This window comes from Protomyctophum parallelum (genome assembly GCF_964188405.1).
Source record: "Protomyctophum parallelum genome assembly, chromosome: 18".
Lineage (NCBI taxonomy): Eukaryota > Metazoa > Chordata > Actinopteri > Myctophiformes > Myctophidae > Protomyctophum > Protomyctophum parallelum.
The window spans coordinates 16,900,975-16,926,627 of record NC_139716.1 but is presented as its reverse complement, the minus strand read 5'-3'; the positions used below and the strand labels follow the sequence as shown (position 1 = coordinate 16,926,627).

At 43.6% G+C, this 25,653-nt stretch overlaps 1 protein-coding gene across 1 annotated transcript in view; it reads right to left on the bottom strand.

Annotated features, from left to right (window-relative positions):
* Positions 1–25,653, bottom strand: part of LOC310875852 (pyruvate carboxylase, mitochondrial-like) — a 427,358-nt gene that overhangs the window by 321,528 nt on the left and 80,177 nt on the right. Inside the window, exon 10 of the mRNA XM_083789259.1 lies at positions 25,339–25,457. Coding sequence (XP_083645385.1) covers positions 25,339–25,457 — 119 coding nt within the window. The remainder of the gene's footprint in view (positions 1–25,338; positions 25,458–25,653) is intronic.

Here is a 25,653-nt window from a genome sequence, read left to right as displayed (position 1 = left end):
TGTGGGTCACTTGTGGAATAATGCTAAACTGAAAGAGGGGAAGTCTCAGGAAGATAAGATCAAAGAATCTGCCCACTGCTGGCCTACGACACTGAATTCACACCAGGAGCGGTGACTGTTTGAGGTAGCACTATAGCCCCTCCTATATGTCCAGCTTTGAGTGTTGTGTGTAAACACAAATATTGTCACAAACATTAAATGCCATTGATGATGAATGGCCAGTTTTGAGCGTTGTGTGTAAAACACAAACGTTTGCATAAACAACACAAACATTGAAGACGAAGGTCAGGACGCAAATTGTGACTGGCCGGAATGAGAGGATGTATGATGTACGATGATAAGAGTGCCCCTCCCTTCACACGGGTGTGATTTTAGTTTTAGTTTTGTATTTTAATGCGCAAAGCGGTTTTCTGTGAAATTGCTGTGATGTACTGTGTTCTACTCTGTGCATAATGGGAAGTCAGGGTCAAAGCATATATATATATATATAGCCACCAGCTATACTTCACGTCAGTAGTACTGTACACACACCTGTCAAAGCACCGACACACTGAGGCCCAGAACACTGGCAGCTGCACTGATTGATATACAAAGGGCAGAAGGTTTAGGTTTATTTATTTAGCACATGGTATAAAAAAAAAATCACATATCAATGAACAAAAATACAATGCAAGTAAAGGAAGAAGCCCAGGTGGCTTATTTGGAATCCAATTCCTGTATGGAAGAGGTCATTGATGAAGCAGATTACAAGTTCATTAAGAACAATACAAAAGACTACAAGTTGACAAAGGGAGCAGCTGTGCAATAAAGAAATAAAAACACAGACTGCACAAAAAAGGGAAATAAACAATACAGCAACAAAAACACAAAATAAACTAAACTAAATCATGTAATCTACAGAGAGGAAGACATAAGATATTTCTTTGGATATTTCTTGAATATTGGCAAGGATAATGAGGACTTAAGTGAAGCATCTAGGGAATTCCATAAATGAGGGCCTCTAAATTTGATGAAGGATTGATGTTTGGAAGTGGGACAATAGGCTAATTCAAAATCAACTCTTTGCCTCGTGGGTTAGGAGTGAATGTTAGAAGTAACACGGGAAAAAAATATGAAAAGAAGAATTTCTTGTTTGCATTTTTTTAATTTAAACATGAATAAAATGTACTTTGCCTGAACCTGAACACCAATTAGAATACCAATTAGGTGGCTAACCTGACACTCAGGAACAAAGCAGGGGCTCGCAACTCAATTATGAGTGTAACCTGACACTGACCCATGGACAAACCTTTCAATTCAATAGATTATTTGCGTTCTGTGGCCAGGCCTTGCTGCCCCATGGCATTCAGCCTTTACACCCTCAAATCATTGACCACAAAAAGGTCAAAATGGACTTGACCCTAAAATGATGAAATTCTAGGCCTGGTTTAAAGAGAGAGCAGGTGAGCGAGAGAGAGGAGGGAGCGAGGGGGGATAGAGAGAGAGAGAGAGAGAGAGAGTGGGAACACACACACACACACACACACACACACACACACACACACAGCCAGATGGTAAAAATTAAATAGTATATAAAATGAATTGAATTGAGAGAAGACAGACTGCAACCATATTTGTTCTTTTACATGTACACGCACACAACCACACACGCACAGAACCACACACGCACAGAACCACACACGTGCACAACCACACACGCGCACAACCACACACGCACACAACCACGCACGCACACAACCACACACGCACAGAACCACACACGCGCACAACCACACACACACACAACCACACACGCACACAACCACACGCGCACACACGCACACAACCACACACGTGCGCGCCAACTACTTTGCATTTGATTATATGTTCTCTTCGTTCCAGCGTTTGTTCTGGGTTCTCAGGCCAGACTATCAGCCCATTAATTATTCCTCCCTTTCTTGTTATAAAACAGACGCGGGGAGAGAGAGAGCAGAGAGAAGAACACAAAACAACCCTGTGTCCTAGAAGGCACTGAATACGTTAAGGAGAAAGAGTGAGAGATAGAGAGAGAAGATGAAAGGACAGACAGAGGAGTGAAAAAACAGAGAGAGAGAGAGAGAGAGAGAGAGAGAGAGAGAGAGAGAGAGAGGGGTGACAGACTGCACTGAATGATGGAAGCATGATTGACAAAAAACAAATATATTATTTTTCCAGTCACCAGCTGTGATCTACAGTCAGCGTATTCTGGGAAAACGTCACCCATCAGTTATTTCCAGACTCATAATCACTTGTCAATGCACTGACTGACGCACTGATGTCGAGACAACGCTCGCTGTTCCACTCGTTGATCTACACAGTGCAGAACAAAGATGTACCAGAGGTTAACACAAGAAAGGAAGAGAAAAAACCGTTAACAGAATTACGTTCAGCTGGCTAGCCTGCCATTCGCCCACACAAACAAACGGGCATGTAAGGTGACCGGTAGGTAAAAACCTTTGCAGGTCTTTGATGAAGCGTGTCTGTGACGTCGTAGGAGATTCAACCGTGATTGACACTCGGACACACTTTGAGGGCCATCAACAATGGCAGAAGACGTCCTTGACTACGTACGACCACTCTGCACACTGACTAAATGGTAAATGTATATAGCACCTTTATCCAAGGCGCTTTACATACAGTAGATTGTGCATTACATTCACCCATTCATACACCGATTGCAGCGGAAGCCATGCAAGGTACCAACCAGCACATCGGGAGCAATTTGTGGTTCAGTGTCTTTCCCAAGGACACTTGTAGACAGGAGGAGCAGGGATTCGAACCGCCGACCCATGGATCATTGGACAACCTGCTCTACCTCCTGAGCCACAGTCGCCCAATGACTGAACACCATCATGCGCCGATAGCGATGCAACCGCATGCATCTCTTTACATCATCCAACTCAACTCAGCTCAAGCTTGAAGATCTGCTATTTTATTTGCTACGACAGCAATCTGGCCCTCTGGAGTGAGTGTGGAAATATAGTGGTCCTCTCCATCATCAAAGTTGCCCACCCCAGCTTTACATAATGCCATTATCAAGTTAGTCCAGGTATGAAGTTCGACCATGTGATGGCAATCATTCATCATGGAGGCTCTACCTTAGATGCAACAGAAATGTGCCAGCATGGTAGTGCATGGTCCCATGCAGGGACTAATGGAAAGGCAACAGAGGAGGGAGGGCTAAAGTAGTGATGGTGAGTCCAAGACTATGCAATGGAGAAGTGACATAAAATATACGCACTTACAGTATGTAAAGTGCCTCACTATAATATAATACGTCTCTGTCCCAGTCCAAGATCCCAGTTTTGTGGAAAACATGTTGTGCCAGCTGCCTCACACAGCAAAAACAAACGACGGGGAACTTCTCACCCTCACATAGTATGATGAAATGCTTTGAAAAGGTTGTCCCGGGGCATTTGAGTAGGCAGGTTTGTGCCCTCCAGGACCAGCTCCAATTTGCAAAGAAACAGGAGTGCAAGATCCTCCTTTTATCTGTTACACAGGATTTATAGCCAGATCAGATGGAGTTACCCAGTGCCAGAATAATGATGCACGCCGATATGACTTCAAATGTCTGTTGTTGCAAAGCATTTTAACTGGTACGTATGTGTTTTTGAAACTCATTATAATTATACTTGTGTTACATATTACTGTCATCCAATATCATGACATTTCAAACTATTCCCCATGAAATGTTTTCTAACTGAATTGCAGCCAACCTAGTACAGCTAATGAGTTACTTACTTGCCAGCACTGCAGAATCACAAACTTCATTTTACTGAAATTCTCTATTAAATCGAGGTCTTCATTTCATGAGTAGAATGCCAATTAAAGGATTACTGTGTGTGAGAGTGCACCACACACACACACACACACACACACACACACACACACACACACACACACACACACACACACACACACACACAGTCCAAGGCCTAGCTCAATGCAATCCATGTGCTCTCATTTGGAAAATTGCACAGCGGAAGTCACTAAAACGGAGAAAGGGAGAGGCAGAAAGATGTAGAACCATGCACACTCAAGCGTACAAGTAAAGGGACAGATAAACTATAATACAGCACACTTCTGATACTCAAGACATCCAACGCACACACACGATGTAACGTGGCACACACATCCACAACATGTACTGTAACCCTACCGTATATGCACATTATCCTACATTAAATATATAAATATATTGTCTAATTGGTGGGTGGGTTGGTTGACTGCAGGGCCCCCCGTCATCAACCTCGAAGTCACATAATTGTGGAGTGGAGTCAAATGCACTATGGGCGCTATATCATAGCCCCCATCAAATGCACATACTGTACACGGAGATCAATATGCACCGATGTCAGACACAACATTAATTAAATGCACATTATATGTGCGTGGAGATTGAATTTTCAATTTTCCACTGAATGTCAGACAACAGAAATGCATGTTCAACATGCACCAATGTCAGAGTGCATCAGGGCCGTAGGAACCACGGGGGTCCCGGGGGTCTTCACTGGGGGGCCACGAACCGTTTGTTGGCAACTTGGGCCGCCGGCCACGGGGAAAAGAAAAGGAATAAAAAAGCCTCAAATGGGGCAGGCACTTGGACCATGCGGCCGATCAGCGGCCGCCGCTGACTCGCTGTCAGTAAATCCATGGAGAGAAGAAAGAGAGAGAGAGAGAGTCAGAGACGAGTAAAATCATGCCGAATCCGAAACGTAAGGGCCGGAGGGTGCTGAAAAGCAGAGGGCGAAGAAGGCAAAGCAATTAATGCAGGACGCCAACTCCTGTTTTAAAATAAACTACATGTTTAAGTTGAATGCTGTTGCTGCTGCTGCTGGAAGCAGGGCTGCTTCTCCTCTAGCCTCGGTACCAGGCTTTCATTTTTGTTGGTGCAAAAATTGAAAGCCTGGAGGAACGTATTAGCCGCTCTGGTCTAAAAGTGGGAGTCAACCCTTCCGGGTGGGCGTCGCTCCAAATGATGTGACGTAGCGCTGCACTAGGGGGGAGAGGAGGGGCCGGGGGTGACGGACAGATCGATGAGATCCAATCAGGGCGTGCGCAAATCTGAGCCGCGACCCGCCCCTCTAGACCAGAAACCTAACACGTTAGCTCAGGCTACTTCTCCTCCAACTCCTGTTGTCCAACTCCAACTTGTCGCGAAAAATGTACCCCCTCCCCCGGTGTCGGTGTGTGCAATAAACACAGACAAAGTCGTCGACAACAACAACAACAGTACTGACGACCATTGTTGTGCAGTAGTTGAAGTTAGGTAAGCAACTATAAGCATAAAGCATCATGCAGTTCACAGTCAGTGGTGGAAAGTAACTAAGTACCTGTAACAATGGCATTTTTTTAAATATACTTTTACTTAATCTGAGAGAGCCTCTAGTTCCATTGCAGATTTTGATTAGTAATCTTAATGTATGTACTGGTATTAAAAATGTACATTTCATATGATGTGCCACTTTCACATGTACTTTTACTTTATACTTTAAGTACTCTATATTTTGATGGCAACACTTTTGTACTTTCACTCTAGTTATAGAATTTCTGCACTGTGGTATTGCTACTTTTAGTAAAAAGCAAGCAAATAAAAACAGGCCGGAGAGCGGGAACAGTAAAGGGAAGAGAAAAGCCCTCTTCTTAAAGAAATGATGACAGAACAATAAAGACAGGGGGTTTTCTTTTCTTTTTTATGCCACACAATTCGCTTCACTGTAATGCCAACAATTGTCGCCGTTACTGTGTGACAAGGCGTGTCCTGGATCGACATAAGCCCCGAGCTTTGAGCGCTCATCTCCCAAAACAGAGATCAGATGCACATCTTAAAAAAAGAAGAGAATAAGTGAAAGTGCATCGATGTTTGCTGTGAAGCCGCCAGGCTTTACATTAAATCATTGCCGCCACTAGCATCACTCAACGTCATCGTTTGGTGTTTACATTTTTAATAACTAGAGCGGTGCCCACTGGGCACTGCCCTACATGGAACGATGCAAGTTGGAAATGCATGCCCCACCCAGTTATAGGACTTGTTATTAGCTCTGGCATGTTTTATCCCACAGATCATTCTGTAAAGACAGCATTCCAGAAAATAACGATATTTGCATTTTAATCACATGAACCCCATCGTCTCTATTATGGGCCGAGGGGGGGGGGAGAAGCAGACCAACTATAGAGCCCTGGGGGCTCCGGTCAAATAAGTATGGTTTAACCCATTTTGGACGGGAACCCCTTTTGGCGTTTTAAAGCATTATGTTATACTTTAGCTATTAAAATATAGCAGATCTACACGCTCATAGCGCGGCAACGAGTGCCACACTATGAACTTGTAGGTCTATTTTTTTTTTTTATCGTGAAAATGTGGTGCAGATCTTTGAATATATATTCAGATGGAGGTCAGCGGCCAATTACATATATTTTTGGGGGTCCTTGACATGAAAAAGAAAAGTTTTTCTGAAAAATGTCAGGATTTAGAATTTATTTTGTAGAATCGTCCTCAGGTCTAAATTGATGAAGAGATTGAAAGGAAAGAAAGCCTTTGAACATATTTTCAGATGGAGGTCAGCGGCCAATTACATATATTTTTGGGGGTCCTTGACATGAAAAAGAAAAGTTTTTCTGAAAAATGTCAGGATTTAGAAGATATTTTGTAGAATCGTCCTCAGGTCTAAATTGATGAAGAGATTGAAAGGAAAGAAAGCCTTCTGAGAGCACATAGCGTACCATACCTTCTAAAAAAACCTCTTACAAACTACCCCATGAGGGAATTCCCCTCGGTGCTTGTGTGAACTATAATTATTAATTTCACAATTAAAGGGATTCATTCCTTTACCCAAATTCAAGTAAAAGCATACAAGGTCAGTCAGTGGCTGGGATAACTTGTAATGAAACTTAGCCCTTTGAGACATATATCCCAACTCAAATTTCAAGGTACGTGAAGTGGTACAGGCCTCGGTACAGGGGTTGAGAGATATGGATGGAGACACTTTGGCTCAACGAGATGCAGAATGGCAAAAATGTTATAGGACGGAAGGCAAAACGAGTTATGTCCGGTACCGATTCCACATTCAAGAGGGTTTGAATGAGGTCAACATTTGCACATAACAATAATAATGATAATATTGAATGTAATAATAATAATAATAATAATAATAATAATAATAATAATAATAATAATAAATAAAATAATAGTTACAGCACGCATGGGCCATGGAACTAGAATCCGACGTAGCTGCACTCGTGCTGAAACTTGCTGTAAGTTTTATCAAACGCCATGTCTATTTGGACTGGATAAAAATAATAAGAATTATTTCGTATAGCCTACTAAAAGTCTCTAAACGCCTCACTCGACTAGAGACTGGTGACTATCTCCCAGTCTTTGTTGTTGAGGCCGATTCAGAAAAATTCTAAATCTTAAAAGTTTCCTGAAAAACCTGTTTCTATGTCAGTCGTTCTCAACCTTTTTCGTGTCAAGGACTCCCAAACTTATCTGTATTTGGCCGCCGACCTCCATCTGAAAATATGTAGTTCCAGGGACCCCCCAGAAGCAAAGATTTGAGTCGCTAAGATAGAATATATATTCAATGATTTGTGACAAATTTTCAAGATTTTTCGGTGCCGCGCTAGGAGTTTGTAGATCTGCTATTTTGCAATAGCTTAAGTACCGTAATTTCCGGACTATAAAGCGCACCTGAATATAAGCCGCACCAGCTACATTTAGGGGGAAAACCAAATGTGTACATATACAAGCCTCACTGGACTATAAGCCAAATAGAGGCCATAGAGATAGATTTAGAAGGTCCCCTATTGGCCGTTAGCTGTGAAAATCCCTAGATTAGCCGCACCGTTGTATAGGTCGCAGGGTTCAAAGCATGGGAAAAAAGTAGTGGCTTATAGTCCGGAAATTACGGCATATAATAATGCTTAAAACGCCAAAAGGGGTTCCCGCCGAGAATGGGTTAAAACTGGGTGTGAACAATTAACAGAGTCAAATTAAGTCCTTCATACCGGGGCAATGAAATAATGTGTCAGCAGCCGTTTGGATTCTGATGTCATCATCAGATGTATCCGTAGGCAAAGATCTCAGATCGTCTGGCAACGCGAGTCTACCCTCAGCAATACAGAACATCGACGTCTCCAAGTTGTGAGACAGATACAGACACAGACAGACAGTCTTATTGTTCTCAAAGTGGAAATTATTTTCACCGAGAACATTGAGCTGTAGTTTGAGAGAGAGAGAGAGAGAGAGAGAGAAAGAGTCATAAAAGGGTATAGCTAGATAATGAAGACAGAAGAGAACTACTTCCCTCTATGAGTCAAGCAGTCAAGGTAGATACATTTCAAGCGTGAAGCAACAGATAGGAGCTCATATCAATGCATGGCTGTGGCTGCGGGATAGCGAAAAATCTGCATTATTATAGGGCGCAGCAGGGAAAGTCAAAATTTCACACGGAAATTTGACAAATGCATAATGGCGGCTGTCAACTTGAAAATGAGCTATTATTATCAGGACTAGACTTGTACGTGCCCATCGGCCACCAGCCAACTTGGGAACAATATCTGTAGTATTCAATCATCATCATCATTTTTCGACCCCGGTCGAGATCGTTAATTCTACAATATCACGCCAGACTTCCCGGTCCTTCAGGAGTCCCTCCTCACTCTGCCCAATATTATCCACAGTTTGGTGACAGTCACACTACAGTAGCTCTTGCCGTGATTTCATGTTTATTTTTCTTCTTCATCTTTCTTCATGCTTATCCAACAAAAGTGCAGGTGTGCGGCATTATTAAAAACAAACAGCTATCCCGCGTGATCATAGTTATAATAGTCGCGATGGACTGGAGTGAAGTTTGATTCATAGCCTGGCAAGCCTAGTATATAATCATAACCTCCTAGCTTGTAGCTCCTTCTAAAGCTATGGACCAGAGCTAATCGTAACCATTATAAAGACCAAATGAACCGTGTATATTGCAAAATCAATGTTCATTTTAGTTCCATTTGTACACTCTCAGAGATACAGACCCATAAGGGTCCATTTGGTTCCAAACTATCATTTAGCTGGGGACCCACTGGAACTCCCTACAGGACCCCTGGGGGTCCCCAGACCACACCTTGAGAACCACTGCGCCCCACAATGCCCTCTGGTGAGTGACGGCCAATCTACTGATGGCCGCGTCGGGCTTCCGTTCTATAAATTCCCCCATAGGAGCCGGCGGGAATAAACCATGTGAGGTGTTTTACACGGCACACGCCCGCTTAAAGAGCTTCCAGTTACCAGAGGATGCCACTCGGATATCTCCCGCTCCCACACGCTGGGTACTGCATGCCTACCTATCCTTCCTATCAGAGGAAATTGCCCCATTTGAAATGGAGTGTATAGAAGGGATGCTGGAGGCCCGTGTGTGTCAGAGGAAGGTGGCAATGACAGATATAGCTGCGTGTAGCGCTTTCTGTAAAAGCCTCCAGCATGGTGGAGGCTCACTTAAAGACCACATCCTGTACCAATAATGTGGATCTGGGACACTGTATGGTCACCCTGCAGTAGTTTCAGGCACCTTTAAAGCATATTGTTAATCATGAACAGGTATACATAATATGTGTGTGTGACTGTGTGTGTGTGTGTGTGTGTGTGTGTGTGTGTGTGTGTGTGTGTGTGTGTGTGTGTGTGTGTGTGTGTGTGTGTGTACAAAGTAGTAGTGTGTTTATGCACATGCATGCAGCTGTGTATGCATAGTGCATACGTCAAGGGTGTGTGTGTTTGTGGGTCCGTGTGGGTGTGTGTGTGTGTGTGTGTGTGTGTGTGTGTGTGTGTGTGTGCGTGCGTGCATGTGTGCGTGCGAGTATATAAATAGAGCAAATCCCAGCAGGAAGTCTGTCTAATTACAAACGGATCCAAGTGAGAGATTGTGAGCATCTGCATCTGTTTGACAAACAGCGTTGGTGGAGAAATGGACAGAAAGAACGTGAGAAACAGCAGAGTTGATAAAGGGCATGTGCGTGCGTGCGTGCGTGCGTGCGTGCGTGCGTGCGTGCGTGCGTGCGTGCGTGCGTGCGTGCGTGCGTGCGTGCGTGCATGCATGCGTGCATGCGTGCGTGCGTGCGTGCGTGCAAGAATGTGAATTAAAACAGCACCAACCAATAAGGCCGACGGCGTGGCAGCCAAGACAGAATGCCATCAGTGAGCTCTCGTGAAAGGAGGTGGGGTGGCATTTCAACTCTCACTTAACAACAATTACATTTCCACTCACAACTTGATGACTAATTAGCTGGTGAATAATGTGAATACAAACAATGACAGCTGGCACACAGTCTGTCTCATATACTGAAACTAATATCAACAAACATGACTTGACATGACATGGGTGGCTTAAACACAAAACAAACCATTTCACAGTCACATTTAAGTAGCCACATACAGCAGGAGTGACCACAGAACGTTGCTGCCCGTTTTCAATTCCAGACGTTTAATCGGGGACTCATTTCGACAGGGGACATATATAGGAATATACTATTTACCACTTAATGTGAGTCAATCCACTGTCCATTGTTGACTGCGTTTATGCCACTTACTTCAATCTAGCATTTTATAGTCATACTGGATAAGATGAGTGTCGGCTAAATGGCAAGGCATTGTATTTAATTAATTAGGTATTAAATTGTTTAATTTCTTAAAATAAAAATAGCAGGCCCAGGCCGTAGCGTAATGGTCTGGGCACCGGACTGGTAATCCAGTCGCAGTGTGCCGCGGGTTCGACTCCCGGACCCGACACGGCCTTTACTGCATGTCATCCCCCCATCTCTCTCCCGTTTCCTGTCAGCCTACTGTCTGTCCCTTCAAAAATCAATAAAAAAAAGGCGTAAGCCGCAAAAGAATATCTTAAAAAAATTAAAAATAAATAAAAAATAGCAAAAGAGAAGAAAAAGTTAAAAAATAAATAAATAAACCGGCAACTGTGGTGGATTTAAATGACAATTTTCAGGGCAGAATAAAAACCAACTTCCTCATTGCTTCAGCGTTTTCTCAGCAACATCCAAGTACACATCTCCACCCATAGTCTTCAGTAACAGACCCTACAGGGCCATAGCGGGACAAAGACATCCTGCATCCGGTTTTCCCCAGGATTTAAAAGCTTATAGATGCACAATCCCATTCTCTACCAACCCACTGCTGCCCCCCCTGTTCACGAGTGTTCAAAGTCTGTCTGCCATCCAGCTCTATGTGACGGTAAATCAAGTGCCTTTAATATAAACTGTGCCCTGGGTAAACCACTGGCATATGCAAAAGGTCTGGGGGTTTATGAGAGTGTAATATATGGAAATTACCAATTTAATTTATAATTTAGGCCATGGTAATTCATGGAAAATTGGATTTGATTAATTCCAAGCTCAGGTTTTAAGGATGGTGAATTATAGAAGAGGGCATATATCATATATGCACCGACAGTACAGTGTAAAATAGATTAAAGACTTTTCCTGTACCTTGTCCTGGGCCTTGGGGGGACCCCTCGCCTCTCCTGAAAGACCCCCCCAATGACCAAAAATGACCCCCGAACGAGGGCTTTGGTGACTCATCGACCTTATCAATTAGGGAGATAGGTTGATTTGAATAGTGTGCATGCATCGGCCCATAGCAATGAAGCGACATGACTGTGTGTGGGAAGGCGGGAGAATTCTTTTTCGCCCACCATCATTTAAAGTAGCGTTTCCCCAACTTTGGGACTACAATGCATAGCAATGCTATGTTATGTAAATTGAAATAAAGAAAGAAGAAACTGGTCTGTTCAGCTCAGATCTTGCATGGCTCAGATGCTGTTTGCAGGGTTCTGAATACATTTCACAGTTTGTTGCGTTCTTTATCAGCAGTTTGTATTATGTAGATCATGTTATGCCAACGTTGTGTTTTTCTTTATTTTTGTTTTAGTTTGAGTCACGGGGAGAGAGACACAGACTGTCTCGTCTTTAGGTCACACTGAAGACATTTTGGGACAGAGACCCAACAGTCTAAGTGGCGCTCTGTAAACTCTGCAAATGGAAAAGGGCTTATCGCAGCAGCACAAACACCTGAGGCCAAAGCATCCCAGAAGACGGCAGCGAGACATTGACGTAAATCCTGTTTACTTTTTTTGTCCCCACTCAGGCATGATGTATCAGGATTATCAACGTGTGGAACGTGTGTCGCTGTTAGCGGTAGTCACTTAAATTGATTTTCTTAAATGGCAATTCATTGCATAGATCTGGAAAGGTAATGTCTGCACCGCTGCAAAAGTAACATCACACCATGCATCATTTAACGTTATTTGGCCATTAAGTTTTCAGTTTACTTCAACGGCCACGTTTGAGTGAGGAAATGGCTTAAACTAAAATTGCAGACCGCTACAGAGAGAGGAGGGGGTTGAGGCAGACTGCAATTGTTTCACTGATTCCTGTCATTCCTGAGATTTAATTAAAATGGAGATTACAAGGTAAGATTGGGCTACTGTATGTGTGCATACGTGGTTTCTTCTTACAAGACAATACCCCCCGCTGCCACTCTTAGATCTCCATATATGGAACTGACCTGTTCTGACATTCCATATGTTGATCTGACCTCATCAAACCCTGTACTCAAGACACGCTCCATATATGGCCAGTACAGAATTCATTCCATATGTTGATCTTCTCCAAAATGCCTTCTAAATCATGACAGTTTTCAAAGTCTTTCATGTCAAGGACCCCCAAAATTATATGTAATTGGTCGCTGACTCCCATCTGAAAATATGTTGTTCCAGGGACCCCCCCCCCCACCCCCTGTGACCATCACAGCAATGTAAATGAACCACACACACACACACACACACACACACACACACACACACACACGAGAACAGAGCCCCTCATTCATATTCAACTGCTTATTTCTCAATCACCCCCTTATACGCTTCGCTGCACAATAATCACCCTAATATTATTTGATGTTCTAACAAAATAAACTAGAACAGTCCAGCACGTGTGCAGGGCACACACAAAATCCAATAAAAGAAATAAACAGGCACAAATACAGACAAACAAAAGCTTGCACACTGTGCCCAATAACACTGGTGTGCACAGTACACCTACAAAAACCAAAAGAGAAACATTGCACGCTGCAGCAAAATGTAAGACCCACATGCATACGAATTACAGTAGCACACACACACCATCTATGAATGCACCACGTCTCTGTAAGCCTGTCCCCACGACTTCAAATTCGACACATGTGTTCCACATCCCCTCAGGGAGTGCAGTGCCCGGTGTCAAGTCGGCCGGACGCACGGTTGTCCACAACCGCCACAAAAGGCCTGGCCAGGGTCCATATATGGAGCTGGCCTGTTCTGACATCACAACACTCCATATTTGGTCATGCCTGACACAGAACTCCATATATAGCAATAAAGGAACACCAGAGAGACAGATACAGAAATATCCATACTGTATATGGGCATACAAGGGACACTTCCATCGTTACCGACTCTGTGCTCTACAGTAGGGCATTAACGACTTGAGATTTTTCCCAGTCGACTTGTCGGACAGTAATTTATCGATAAGTCGAATTATCGTTTCTGGCGGCGGGGGGCGGGGGGGGGGGGGGGGGGGCGGACGCGCGGGGGGGCGGGGGGGGATTTAACAGGGGCGGGTGGAGCTGCCGCGCGCTCAAATACGGAGCATGTCAAACATAGCACTGCGCATTCAGTGGCCTCTCCAATATGACACAGTCACAGTGCATGTATCATCTATATCAGAGGTTCCCAAACACCGGTGCCGGTCCGCGGGACACGTGGCACTGGTACGCAAGAGGGGAATTCTACGTTTTGCGTCGTTTAAAAATGTCCAATCTTTGTATCTTTAGCAGCAGCAGCTGTAGGCTATTTTGTGACGATAGCATTAATGAAACCAAACGCTACACGCGGTTCCGGTACAGGATTATTATTTCATGTGAATCATGTCAAAATGAAAAGATGATGTTATCCAGGTAAAGTAGTGGTATTGGCACACAGCGCAGCAGCAGCACCGAGAACACAATGAGAGATATGACATTATTATTCTCCTCCTCCTCCTCCTCCACAACTCGATAACGTTCTCATTTGTTACTCATTTTCTGAGCCATGCAAATAAACAACAACCCGCACTGACCGGAGACGGAGAGGTTCATGTGCGCTGCGCGTAAAGCTTAGCCAGAAACAGACAGTCATTGCGTCAGCATGCATGTAGCCTCGGGAACCCAGACGTTATATTTCCAGCACGGAGGTGAGGGGGATATCGTTTGGGGGTAACGTTTGCGTGCTTCTATCTGTTACTTCTCTGACACAGCGCAGTTCAAACAGACTTCAGCCAGTCTCAATAGTGGGACACCGCGCGCTGAGAGCCACATAGCCTACACAGCTGCATTTGGTTTTTAATTAAGGGCGCGTTCTGAATGCAATGAAAAAAGGGGAGAAAAAAAAAAAAAAAAAAGCTCAACTTTCGACTCGCGCTGCTGCGAGTCGACTCGTGACTCGTTTATCGATAAATCGATAAATCGATTTTTTGATGAATGCCCTACTCTACAGCTAGGCACTGGTCTAGTGAAATATAAAACATGATTTATTCACACACACAACCCATTTCATTATCTCAATCACATTTAGCTTACTATCCAGATCAACAATATTATACTATCAATGAATACGGTATGCAAACAGGATTAGAAAATGAATATTTTATTATAATATATATACAGTATATGCACACAGAAGAGCATGCACGAAGCACTGTTCAGCACCAGTTGCAGAGAGCAGGGATGGAGAGAACACACACACGGAGGAAGGGGACAGGGCTTTGAGGAGGGAAGCACAGGTTCCGGGGGGGAGGCACAGGGGCAGGTGGGAGGACAGAGAGGGGGGGGGGGGGGGGGTCAGGAAATCTATAAGCCCTGGGCAAAACTAGACATGAGCAGGAGGTTAAAGGAGGATAAGTAGAACATGTGAGTGGAGGAGAGACGAGAGCAGACGAGTATATACGGCTGCAGGACATGAGGGGAAGAAGCTAACAGATGGGGAAGGGGGGGAGAAGGGCCGAAATATATCAAGGTGTAACAAGGTTGTTTGTTTTCCTAAGGCATTTGAAGGCAATTATCCCAAAAGACAATTAACCATAATTACATTTTGCCAGGTTGCCAAGGAGAGAATGACTAGATAGATTGATTGAAATATGTATTAACAGTTTGCAGAATTACAGTACATTTCAAGCACAGACTGTTAACTGTGAGTGGATGACCCAATAAAGCATTACACTTGTTTACAAGAGGGTCCACCTTGTTCAATTCATCAAAACATTTAGAGACGTACAAATAGACACCTCTATCATAAAGGAGGTAAAAAGGGAAAGGAATCCCTTGAAGGATTCAAGGGATTCGCATGTATTAATGACTGTTGGACTGTTGGTAGGGCGTTCCACATTTTGGTGGCATAGGAGCAAAAATAATTGAGTCCCTTGTGAACAAAAAAGATAAAAGAAACATGTCTTGCGTGGCCAGGGTGAAAGTTACAGGTATGTAGTTATAGCAACAGTAACCTTTGAATGCCAGCATCATCACAATGTGTCTCACTTATATCCCCTTATATATGATGCCGTGTAAAATGTTATTCCATCCCTGATACCGAGACATGTCACACCTGCATCTGTATAGCTATGAGGGTGACTCATTCTCGTCTTTTATTCATCTCGACGTCTCCCCGTGTCGCTGGCTTTCTCCCCCTCTCTCGTTTCACTGCTCGTCTGTCAGGCCCTCTGTCAATGACCACCTCTCCCATATGGAGAGGTATCTGTCCATCTGTCTCTCATTCTCCACGTGATGAAGACAGAGCGTGGTCATTTAGGGGTAATCAGCGAGCTTAAGTAGGTGGCGAAAACACATACAGCACATGTGCACACATGTTGCACGTCGTGCATACGTGCTGCTCACTCGCCACTCCGTCAAGTAGAAATGACGGACGTGAGACAGACGCAACAGACAGAACGAGGCAATAAGAAAGGCACGGTCGAGGAAGAGAAGAGAGGTCAGGCCGACTTTTTCGCAGGCACATGTGAACAAGCCATGCGTGGCCATGCACAAACAAAATGCATGTGCACAAACACAATTATGTGGAGCACGAGACACGGCATGGAGAAGATGCAGAAAACAAAAACAACAAACCACAAAGACTTGAATTTCTCACAAACAGATGGTGTTCAGAGAAAAACACACACACGTTATCTTCCCACAATTCATTTTTTTCTCCATCATTCTTCAAGTATGACAAACAAAAGCAATTTAGAGATTGTTCTATCATGTATGTATTGTATGCCTTGCTTTGGCAATGTAAACATATATTTTCTCATGCCAATAAAGCTCCATTGAATTTAATTGTATTGGGTGCCACCCATTTCATGCATGGACCTTTCGCAATATTCACTACGTAAACTGCAAGCCATGCTCGCCTCTAACACACAAAAAGAAAAAAAGAATACATGGGCAGACTATCCATTTCCTTTGCTTTCAACTATAAAGATGAACTGACATCACTTTGTTCCCCCTGCTGATATAACAACTCAGGATCCTCCCGACGAGTGCTTGAGGGAGAACAAAATAATACATCCTCTTTCTATAAATTCATTTTTCTCCATCAGAGAGAGGTACTGTAGATTTCACCTCCTCCGCTTGGTATGACGGAAGGCAGAAAATCAAAGTGTTTCCTTAGATTTTTCAGACTTCAGGATTAGATTGGAGTATAACCGGGAGGCCTCCACTCAGCCCTGCTCTGTACTCTCCTCCAGCTGGGAAGGAACCAAAATCATCATCAGGTCTGTGCACAAGTTTGACTTTTGGCATGGTGTTAGTTATGGGTGTAGGGTTGTCAAAAACCATCGCAAACGAGTTGGGCTCGCCCCCTAGTGGTCTGTTTGCAATTGATCCAATATTAGATATTGTTGTATATGGTTGAAACCCCAAATAATTGATAGAAGACATTTTACTATTGGATATATTGGTTAACAATTGTGTACTTGGTAACTCGTTTTTGAATATTGGCATGGTGTTAGGTATAAGTTTCTCAAAAATCATCGCAAACGATTTGCAATGAATCTAAATCCCAGCTCTCACACACACACGCACACGCACACGCACACGCGTGCGTGACAACAGAAAGTTTGGGAACCCCTGCCTTAGGGGACACGGGTAGAACATGCAAACTCCACACAGAAGGGCCCTTTTGCCAACCCCACCTCGGGTATGGGCATTGATGACACGGAGGAGAGAACACGCCCCCAGCACCCACAGTGTCCCTAGTGGGAATCCAACCCAGGACCTTCTAGCTGTGAGGCGACAGCACTATACAGACTGTGCCACCGTGCCATACAACTCAAACACAGGTATCTACTGTACCTCACACTGAGTAAGGGCGTATTCACACTGACTGGGTCTGATTGATTCAAACTGTTCTCGAGTACGATTGCTCTCCCCCCGTTGGCCAAAATCCACATTAGTATTTTTTCCCCCCCGTACCCAAGTACACTTCAACTCAACAGTGATGGCAGGTGCCTCAAGGGAGTGCTGTGGAATACATGGGGCTTTGGGAGATAGATAATCTCATGTGACAGAAGAGTTGCTTGTCAGAGTTTCGAGCAAATAATGTTTGACAGTTGACAGTGTTCCTGATGTTGTTGATATTGACTGAGTTATAACACAATACACAGCCAAAGCACTGTGCGTTGACCATCTCTGAACCATCGTCACAGTGACAGCACTAGTGACGCATCCTTGGCATCTTAGAAGCAGCCTCTAGCGTATGTGCTATTTGAACACACTCAGAAAATAAATCAGATAGAATTACCACCGTCATAATGGAAACTCAGTTAGGCAAGCAGACAGATGGGTAATTGCAATACTTCCCGGGCACAACTTGGTCTACTAGCCTGAGCGCCTGTGTCTTATGATTATAGGTTATGGTATTCCACCCCCTCGCTGACACTACTGCAGTATAAAAGAGAGAGAGAGAGAGAGAGAGAGAGAGAGAGAGAGAGAGAGAGAGAAAGAGAGAGAGAGAGAGAGAAAGAAAAGTCGGGGGCGTGTGGGAGAGATGAAGGACAGACAGAGTGAGAGAGAGACAGAGAGAGAGAGAGAGAGAGAGAGAGAGAGAGAAGACTCAATAATCTCATCTCAATACACTCAATAATCAGGAACCACAATCTACCATAGAAAAAGGGTTGTAATGTGTTTACCTGCTTGATTGTCTCAGTAAAGGCATTTGACTTGTAAATGGGGGGCGGGGGGGTTGACCCTTAAAATGATTATATTTTGTTTTCTCCCCCAACAGGGTCGGGAGGTGAGACAAGGTCGTCATTTAGGTTCAACTTTGGCTCACATTTACATAAACGAATTGGCTACGTGTCCTGAATATTCATCATCAAATCATCATTACATCCCCAAAGCACTCTCTGAGTGAGTGAATTGTTGAATTGGTTCAACAATAGTCTCTTGAATAGTTTTCCTTAAGTTTTAGTCACATTTTAGTCACCTGTGTTTAGTCTAGTTTTGGTCGACTAAATCTACAGTTGATTTAGTCGACTTAAATGTATTTTGGCGAGCCTTGATGCGAGCCACAGAGCAGGAGATGAAGGCACAAGGGCTGTCATGGCAACAACTGGAGCGAAGGGCACGAGACCGCAGGGGATGGAGGAGACTCATCAATGACCTATACAGTATGTTCCTCAGGGAATTTAATCCGATTTAAAAACATTCACTTTGAAAGAATATATATTCAAAGATTTGCGCCACATTTTTACAATTTTTCAAAAATAGCAGACCTACAAGCTCGTAGCGCAGCACTCGGTGGCGCGCTATGAGCTTGTAGATCTGCTATTTTTCAATAGATACATTATAAGATAATGTATGTAACCACCAAAAGGGGTTCCCACTCAAAATGGGTTAAAGGCCTAAGGAAGTAAGTTGATGCCGTTTTACACTTGCTGAAAATAGCCGATCTACAAGCTCACAACTTGAAAATCTAAACAATCTAAACGTCTGACCACTTTAAGTGACCACTTTTTAAATTAGGTGGCCAGATCGGGTGGGCCGCGTAGATTTTTCAGAGCATGTTTATGATCAATGAAACTAACGTGGTATACTTTTAAGTTCCCATGTATCTGTATCAGATAAGACAACTCACTTTATCAAGGTTTTAATGAAAAACATGTAACTTTGTCCAATCTGTAGAGTATGTGAATATAATATATGAACTTTTGGGGTGGTTGTATTTCGTCTCCCTGCTCTTCTATTCAGACATTTAGATCGTATCAAAGGCCATGTGTCTCATCTAAGACACACACATTCTGACCAAGATTCAATCTATCCCCCGAGCAAGCAACTCTATTAGCTCAATGGTTAAAATAAAATAAAAAGGAAAACGGGTTCAACTCCGGGGAAGAGCAGAAGTTAGGCTACATAGTCACCAGGTTCTAATTAGATAATCTGGCACAATAATAGTATTACGGTAATTGCATTCGATATTAATTTAAATATTTTAATCTGATTTTTATCCGATGGAAGATCAGAGCTTCTCAAGAGTTCTGGCCTGGGAAGCTAAAGGAGTACTATATTCAATTCAAAGAACATTTCAGAGGAACAAGCGTCCCAATTAGAATTTGGTTCAAAGGACTTTGCCCAGTCTTGTAGTATAGTTGGCATAGTGAAGTGTAGCATATCGGCGCTGTGAGGCAGAAACCTCCCCAGATTTTAACAATTGGAGTTTTTCTTTTTGTAAATGAATTTTGATCATACTATACTACAGCGTCACACAAAAGCATCAAAAGTAGCACACCTAGAAGCTCGAAACGCGGCTGCCAAGCGACGTGTTTGAGCTTGTAGATCTGCTAATTTTGAAATTTAGAATTTGAATCCGGGAAAAGTAACGGTTTTGGACATATGAGGTTTTCCCCCTCCCCCGACACGAGACGAGACTATGTCGAACTTTAAATGAATGGAATTAGATAGTAGAGAAAGTTCAAAGCGAGTCTCGCTAAAGAAATATCCTCAGTGTGTTCACAGGAACACTCCAAACGATGTCTGCCTGCAGGGCAGAACTGGGGCTATCGCTGTTCCATGGACACGCTATAGGAAACTTGCAAATTCTGTCTGCATTAAACTGCAAATGAAGCAGACCACTGAGCTTGTTGAAACATCAACGCCTTCTCAATAAACACCCTTCTCCAGAATATGATCCCCCATTAAGCATCGAAGAACCAAATCAAAGCAACGATTACTGAGGGCCAACAATGATCTAAACATACTGAGCTCCATCAGAAAAACACATTTTATTTGGAGAAGTTAAAAAGGAAAACAGAAACAGAATACGCTTACATTTTAATCAAACGCTAAATACACAGAGACGGAAATGGGCAAAATACCAGACCACTCGGCAAACCAAGTAAAAATCCCTAAATGAATGCATGGGGACCATAACCTTGGAAGATATTTAAAAAAGCTCCGTACCCAGGGACCAGAAGCTCTGCCAGCAATGTGACCTTTTAGAAATAGACAGAAATGCACTTCTTTCTTTCTCTTTCTTTCATGTCCCGAATATGACAAGATAAGTTCCCAAACCCAACCTAAATTCACAGGCACCAGCAGCATATGGCCACATTTCAGCACATTTTCGACAACGCAAAGGCTATAAATAATCCTATGAGAAGATGAGGTCTCTGGTACACTGTCAGCGAGACCAGGGCCATGGCATGGAATTTATAACAACGGAGGTCCCAGCCTCCCACAGCTCAATTAAAGACTATCCTGCTATAAATGGACAGCTCCTACATACTCAATGTCATGCTGGCACACAGAAATGACTATATAATCATACCCACATTTAACGATATTACCTTCAGCTGTGTTTACCTGTCAACATGGCTGCCATATGAATTGACAGGGGAAATGAGGAGTTTATAGCAAGTAAGTAGCCAGAAAGATGATCTCACAGACTCGCACCCATACAGTAACTGCCATGGCTGCTCAAAATGCTACCCATCACCCAGAGGGGGGCTGAACGGACAGACAGAGACAGGTGCTCGTTTGATGTATGCCATTTCTTTTAATTGCACAGCCCCAGAAAGTAAAACAAAAAAGTGTTAAATTGAACAGTAAGTTCAAATTGTACCTATCATTTTATCGGGGCATGTGAGGCATGACCTTTAGGCACGTATAGAACATGACCTGCACCTGCAAGTGGCTCTGAGACATTGTAAGGACAGACAGATGCATGAGAGAGCAAACGACAAGAGACAGATGAGAAGAGGACAAAGACATGATGGTGTGTGTGTGTGTGTGTGTGTGTGTGTGTGTGTGTGTGTGTGTGTGTGTGTTTGCGCGCGTGCGATACATTAAGGGCCCGTAATAGTGTTGTTTTTTTAAATGGGTGATTAAAGAGGTGGGAGGAGAGCGAGAACGAGGGAATGATGCGCTTAAAGTAGTGCTGTGAAAAATTACCGGCATGGCTGATGGCTCTTAGTGACAATGCACACGCGCGTGCGTGTACACTTCCTCACTATAATTTCCTCAAGTGCTGCTGCCACAGGGCAAGATACAGTAAAGTTAATAGAAATGGCGGGGGTATTTCAAACATTGGCCTAACTACTTGATATCTAATCCAGCCCCGACCATTCCCTGCATGGCTCAAGTTTGTCTACAGACCTCCCACTGTGTTGTGCATACTGCATGTCCAAACCGTTTTTCCTCTTCATTAGAAACGAGGGGCAGCTTAGCATTTCCTTTAGAGATGCAGAAGCATTTTTATTGTGATGTTTTTTTTTAACACCCTGTGTGGACATAAATAAATTGTTAAAGTGTGTGTGTGTGTGTGTGTGTGTGTGTGTGTGTGTGTGTGTGTGTGTGTGTGTGTGTGTGCGTGCGTGCGTGCGTGCGTGCGTGCAAGAGAGCGAGAGACTCGTATTGATGTTTAAGTACAAGGTTATGATCTCACCTCTGATAGTTACCAGTAATCCAGCATAAGAGTCTTGGTGATTTGAGTAAGAATAATAGTTCAATATATTGCCTATTTCCTATGTCGGGGCATGACGTAAACATCTAACAACATAAACATGTCAAAGTGCACAGATGTAATCGTGCGGGAAGAAAAATGAAATGGCTAAATCAATTATCTGTCATTACTGTGTCTGCAGAGGCGGTTCATGAAACCGTAAACTCCTGTGGGTTTATTCATTTGATGATCAAACGGATACTGTATATCACAAAAAACAGAAGCAGAATGGTGTGCAGGGGAAAACTGACCAGACACTGTATATCTAGAGAATGTCAAGGCAAGACATGAAATGGCCTCAAACAAAATGAGAGGATGAAGAATTACAGTACAAGCTCACAATGCATCGTATATACCCCCACAATGCATCGTATATACCCCCACAATGCATCGTATATACCCCCACAATGCATCGTATATACCCCCACAATGCATCGTATATACCCCCACAATGCATCGTATATACCCCACAATGCATCGTATATACCCCCACAATGCATCGTATATACCCCCACAATGCATCGTATATACCCCCACAATGCATCGTATATACCCCCACAATGCATCGTATATACCCCATAATGCATCGTATATACCCCCACAATGCATCGTATATACCCCCACAATGCATCGTATATACCCCCACAATGCATCGTATATACCCCCACAATGCATCGTATATACCCCCACAATGCATCGTATATACCCCCACAATGCATCGTATATACCCCCACAATGCATCGTATACACCCCCACAATGCATCGTATATACCCCCACAATGCATCGTATATACCCCCACAATGCATCGTATATACCCCCACAATGCATCATATATACCCCCACAATGCATCGTATACACCCCCACAATGCATCGTATACACCCCCACAATGCATCGTATACACCCCCACAATGCATCGTATATACCCCCACAATGCATCGTATATACCCCCACAATGCATCGTATATACCCCCACAATGCATCGTATATACCCCCACAATGCATCGTATACACCCCCACAATGCATCGTATACACCCCCACAATGCATCGTATACACCCCCACAATGGATCGTATATACCCCCACAATGCATCGTATACACCCCCACAATGCATTGTATACACCCCCACAATGTGTTATCGCACAACGCAATGTGACCTTGAAGTCGAAGATCTGCTATTTTCAGCACAAGATCAAGGTCTCACGATGGAACATAAATTATGCATAAGAAGTAGAGAGAGAAAGTGAAGCAATTGTTAATGCTCTGCACGAGCCACACGCATTGCAGATGTGGCATTACCACAGCACTTAGTTATGGAGTACCAGCTCACGCGTCCTTAAACCCAACAAACTATGAGCTTTACCCGCAGTGTTCTTCAGTGGACTGACTGTGCCAATAGTGAGCTGTTCTAAAAAAAAACTATGAATACTGAATTTGTGATGACTATTTATTCATCATTGCTCATTATCCACTTAATTCCAACAGCCATATCTATCAGCCGTATATCAGCTATACGGCTTCAAAATGTGCCCTGCTGGCCTCTTTGGCAAGTACGCGTTTCAACAATCAACAGCATTTGCTCTTGCAATTGATTTGTTCATCTTTGTGTGTTCAGGGATGAATTGTACCGTCCACAAATTCATCCCTAAAGAGAGTTTAGTGGAACGTCAGGAACCGTTGTACACTCTCAGAGTTAAATTAACAGTGATTTTAAAATATAAATTGGGAGTCCGAGAGATAGAAATGACATTAGTCCGTAGACTAATGCATGTCAAACTGAGGGTCCTTGAAATTAAACGGGTTGAGAATCACTGCTAGAGCCTTTATCTCATTGTCCTTGGCATATCTTTTCAAATGGGGGTCCGCGGGATAATTAGTGTCAATTTGGGGGTCCTTGATATGAAAACATGTGGGAACCACCGACATTCATATAAATAAAACAATTGTTCTCAATTATTATTTTAGCTATCGACAAAGTAATTGATGGACTAATCACACACACACAAAGATGAGTGATTGTTGCAGCGTCTACAAGAGGCCAGTTGTGTTCCTAAGGAGAGTAAGCAGGAAGAGATAAAGCAGTCCAGAAGAGTGAAGAGAGCTGTGGCAGACAGGCAGGGGGATTAGTGTACAATTGCGTGCGTGCGTGCGTGTCATACATTAAGGGCCCGTATTAGTGTTGTTTTTGACAGCTAATTATGATTTTAGTTTAGTCATAGTCTTTTGAATAAACTTAATTCAGTTTTAGTCACATTTCTGGTAATCTGAAATGTTTAAGTGTTAGTCTAGTTTTAGTCAAGTCGAGTGTTATAGCCGATCTACAAGCTCACAATGTGTCCTGCTGTGACGCGTTGTGAGCTTTTAGATCAGCTATTTTCAGCATGCAACCAAGCATAAAATGTCAACCTTTTATTTGTTTTCGCCAGTGAAAAACATTATTGTCATAGTTTTAGTCGACCAAATCAACACTAGCCCATATCGAATCACGACGACTCGAGTATAGAAGACAACACGCACACCACTTACTGTGAATCTTTTGTGGTGCCGGGAATCAAATCCCCCCCAAAGATCCAATTCCAAAGAAAAAAGGTCAATTCCTGCACTATACACACCTCACCGCTAGTGTTGATGTAATAAAAGAGGTCGACGGCTCGGTCACAAGGACCTTCTTCAAGCCACCGATCATCATGTATCAGGTCACACATCTTGAACTCTTGTATCAGTACTGTGAAATGGTTATGTCTGTCTGTGTGTGTGTGTGTGTGTGTGTGTGTGTGTGTGTGTGTGTGTGTGTGTGTGTGTGTGTGTGTGTGAGGGTGTGTGTGTGTGTGTGTGTGTGTGTGTGTGTGCATAGTGTAACAAATCTCATGGGTCATCAGCAGAGTGGAACGGCATTTATATCTTTCATCACCTCTCATTCATTTCTTTCTGTATGTCTCTGTTCCTCTCTCTCTCTCTCTCTCTCTCTCTCTCTCTGTGTGTTCCACCACCTCTCTCTCTCCTGCTTCTATCAGTTCCACTTTCTCAATCCCACAATCTCCCCCCCCCCCCCACCCCCCCATCAATCATCACTCCTCGCTGGCCTCCCTCCTCCTCCATGCTCCCCCAACCCCAGTCTCTTCATCCTTCACCACCACATCTTCAAGGTGGGAACCGTCCGTCCTCGAAACAACAAGACACCTGTCCATGGACAGATGATAACCAGGACCTCTCACCACACACACACACACACTATGAACTGGGGTCACTTACTCTGTGACTTCTTCAGTGACCGTGTGTTCCACCTGGAGTCGGGAGTTGACCTCAATGAAGTAGTATTTCCCGTGCTTGTCCACCAGGAACTCCACGGTGCCAGCGTTCTCATAGCCCACCTGTTGTGAAGAGTGAAAACAACATGGTCAACACACAGGCTTAAAGGAGCATTCAGTGATTTGGGTGATTTGGGAAAAAAACCCGGTCCACCACCGGGAACAAGATATGCACATGCACACACTCTACAGTGGGGGGACGGGACGGGACACGCAACAGGCCAACAGCACGCGCACCAGGGCCTGCCCGGCTCGATCC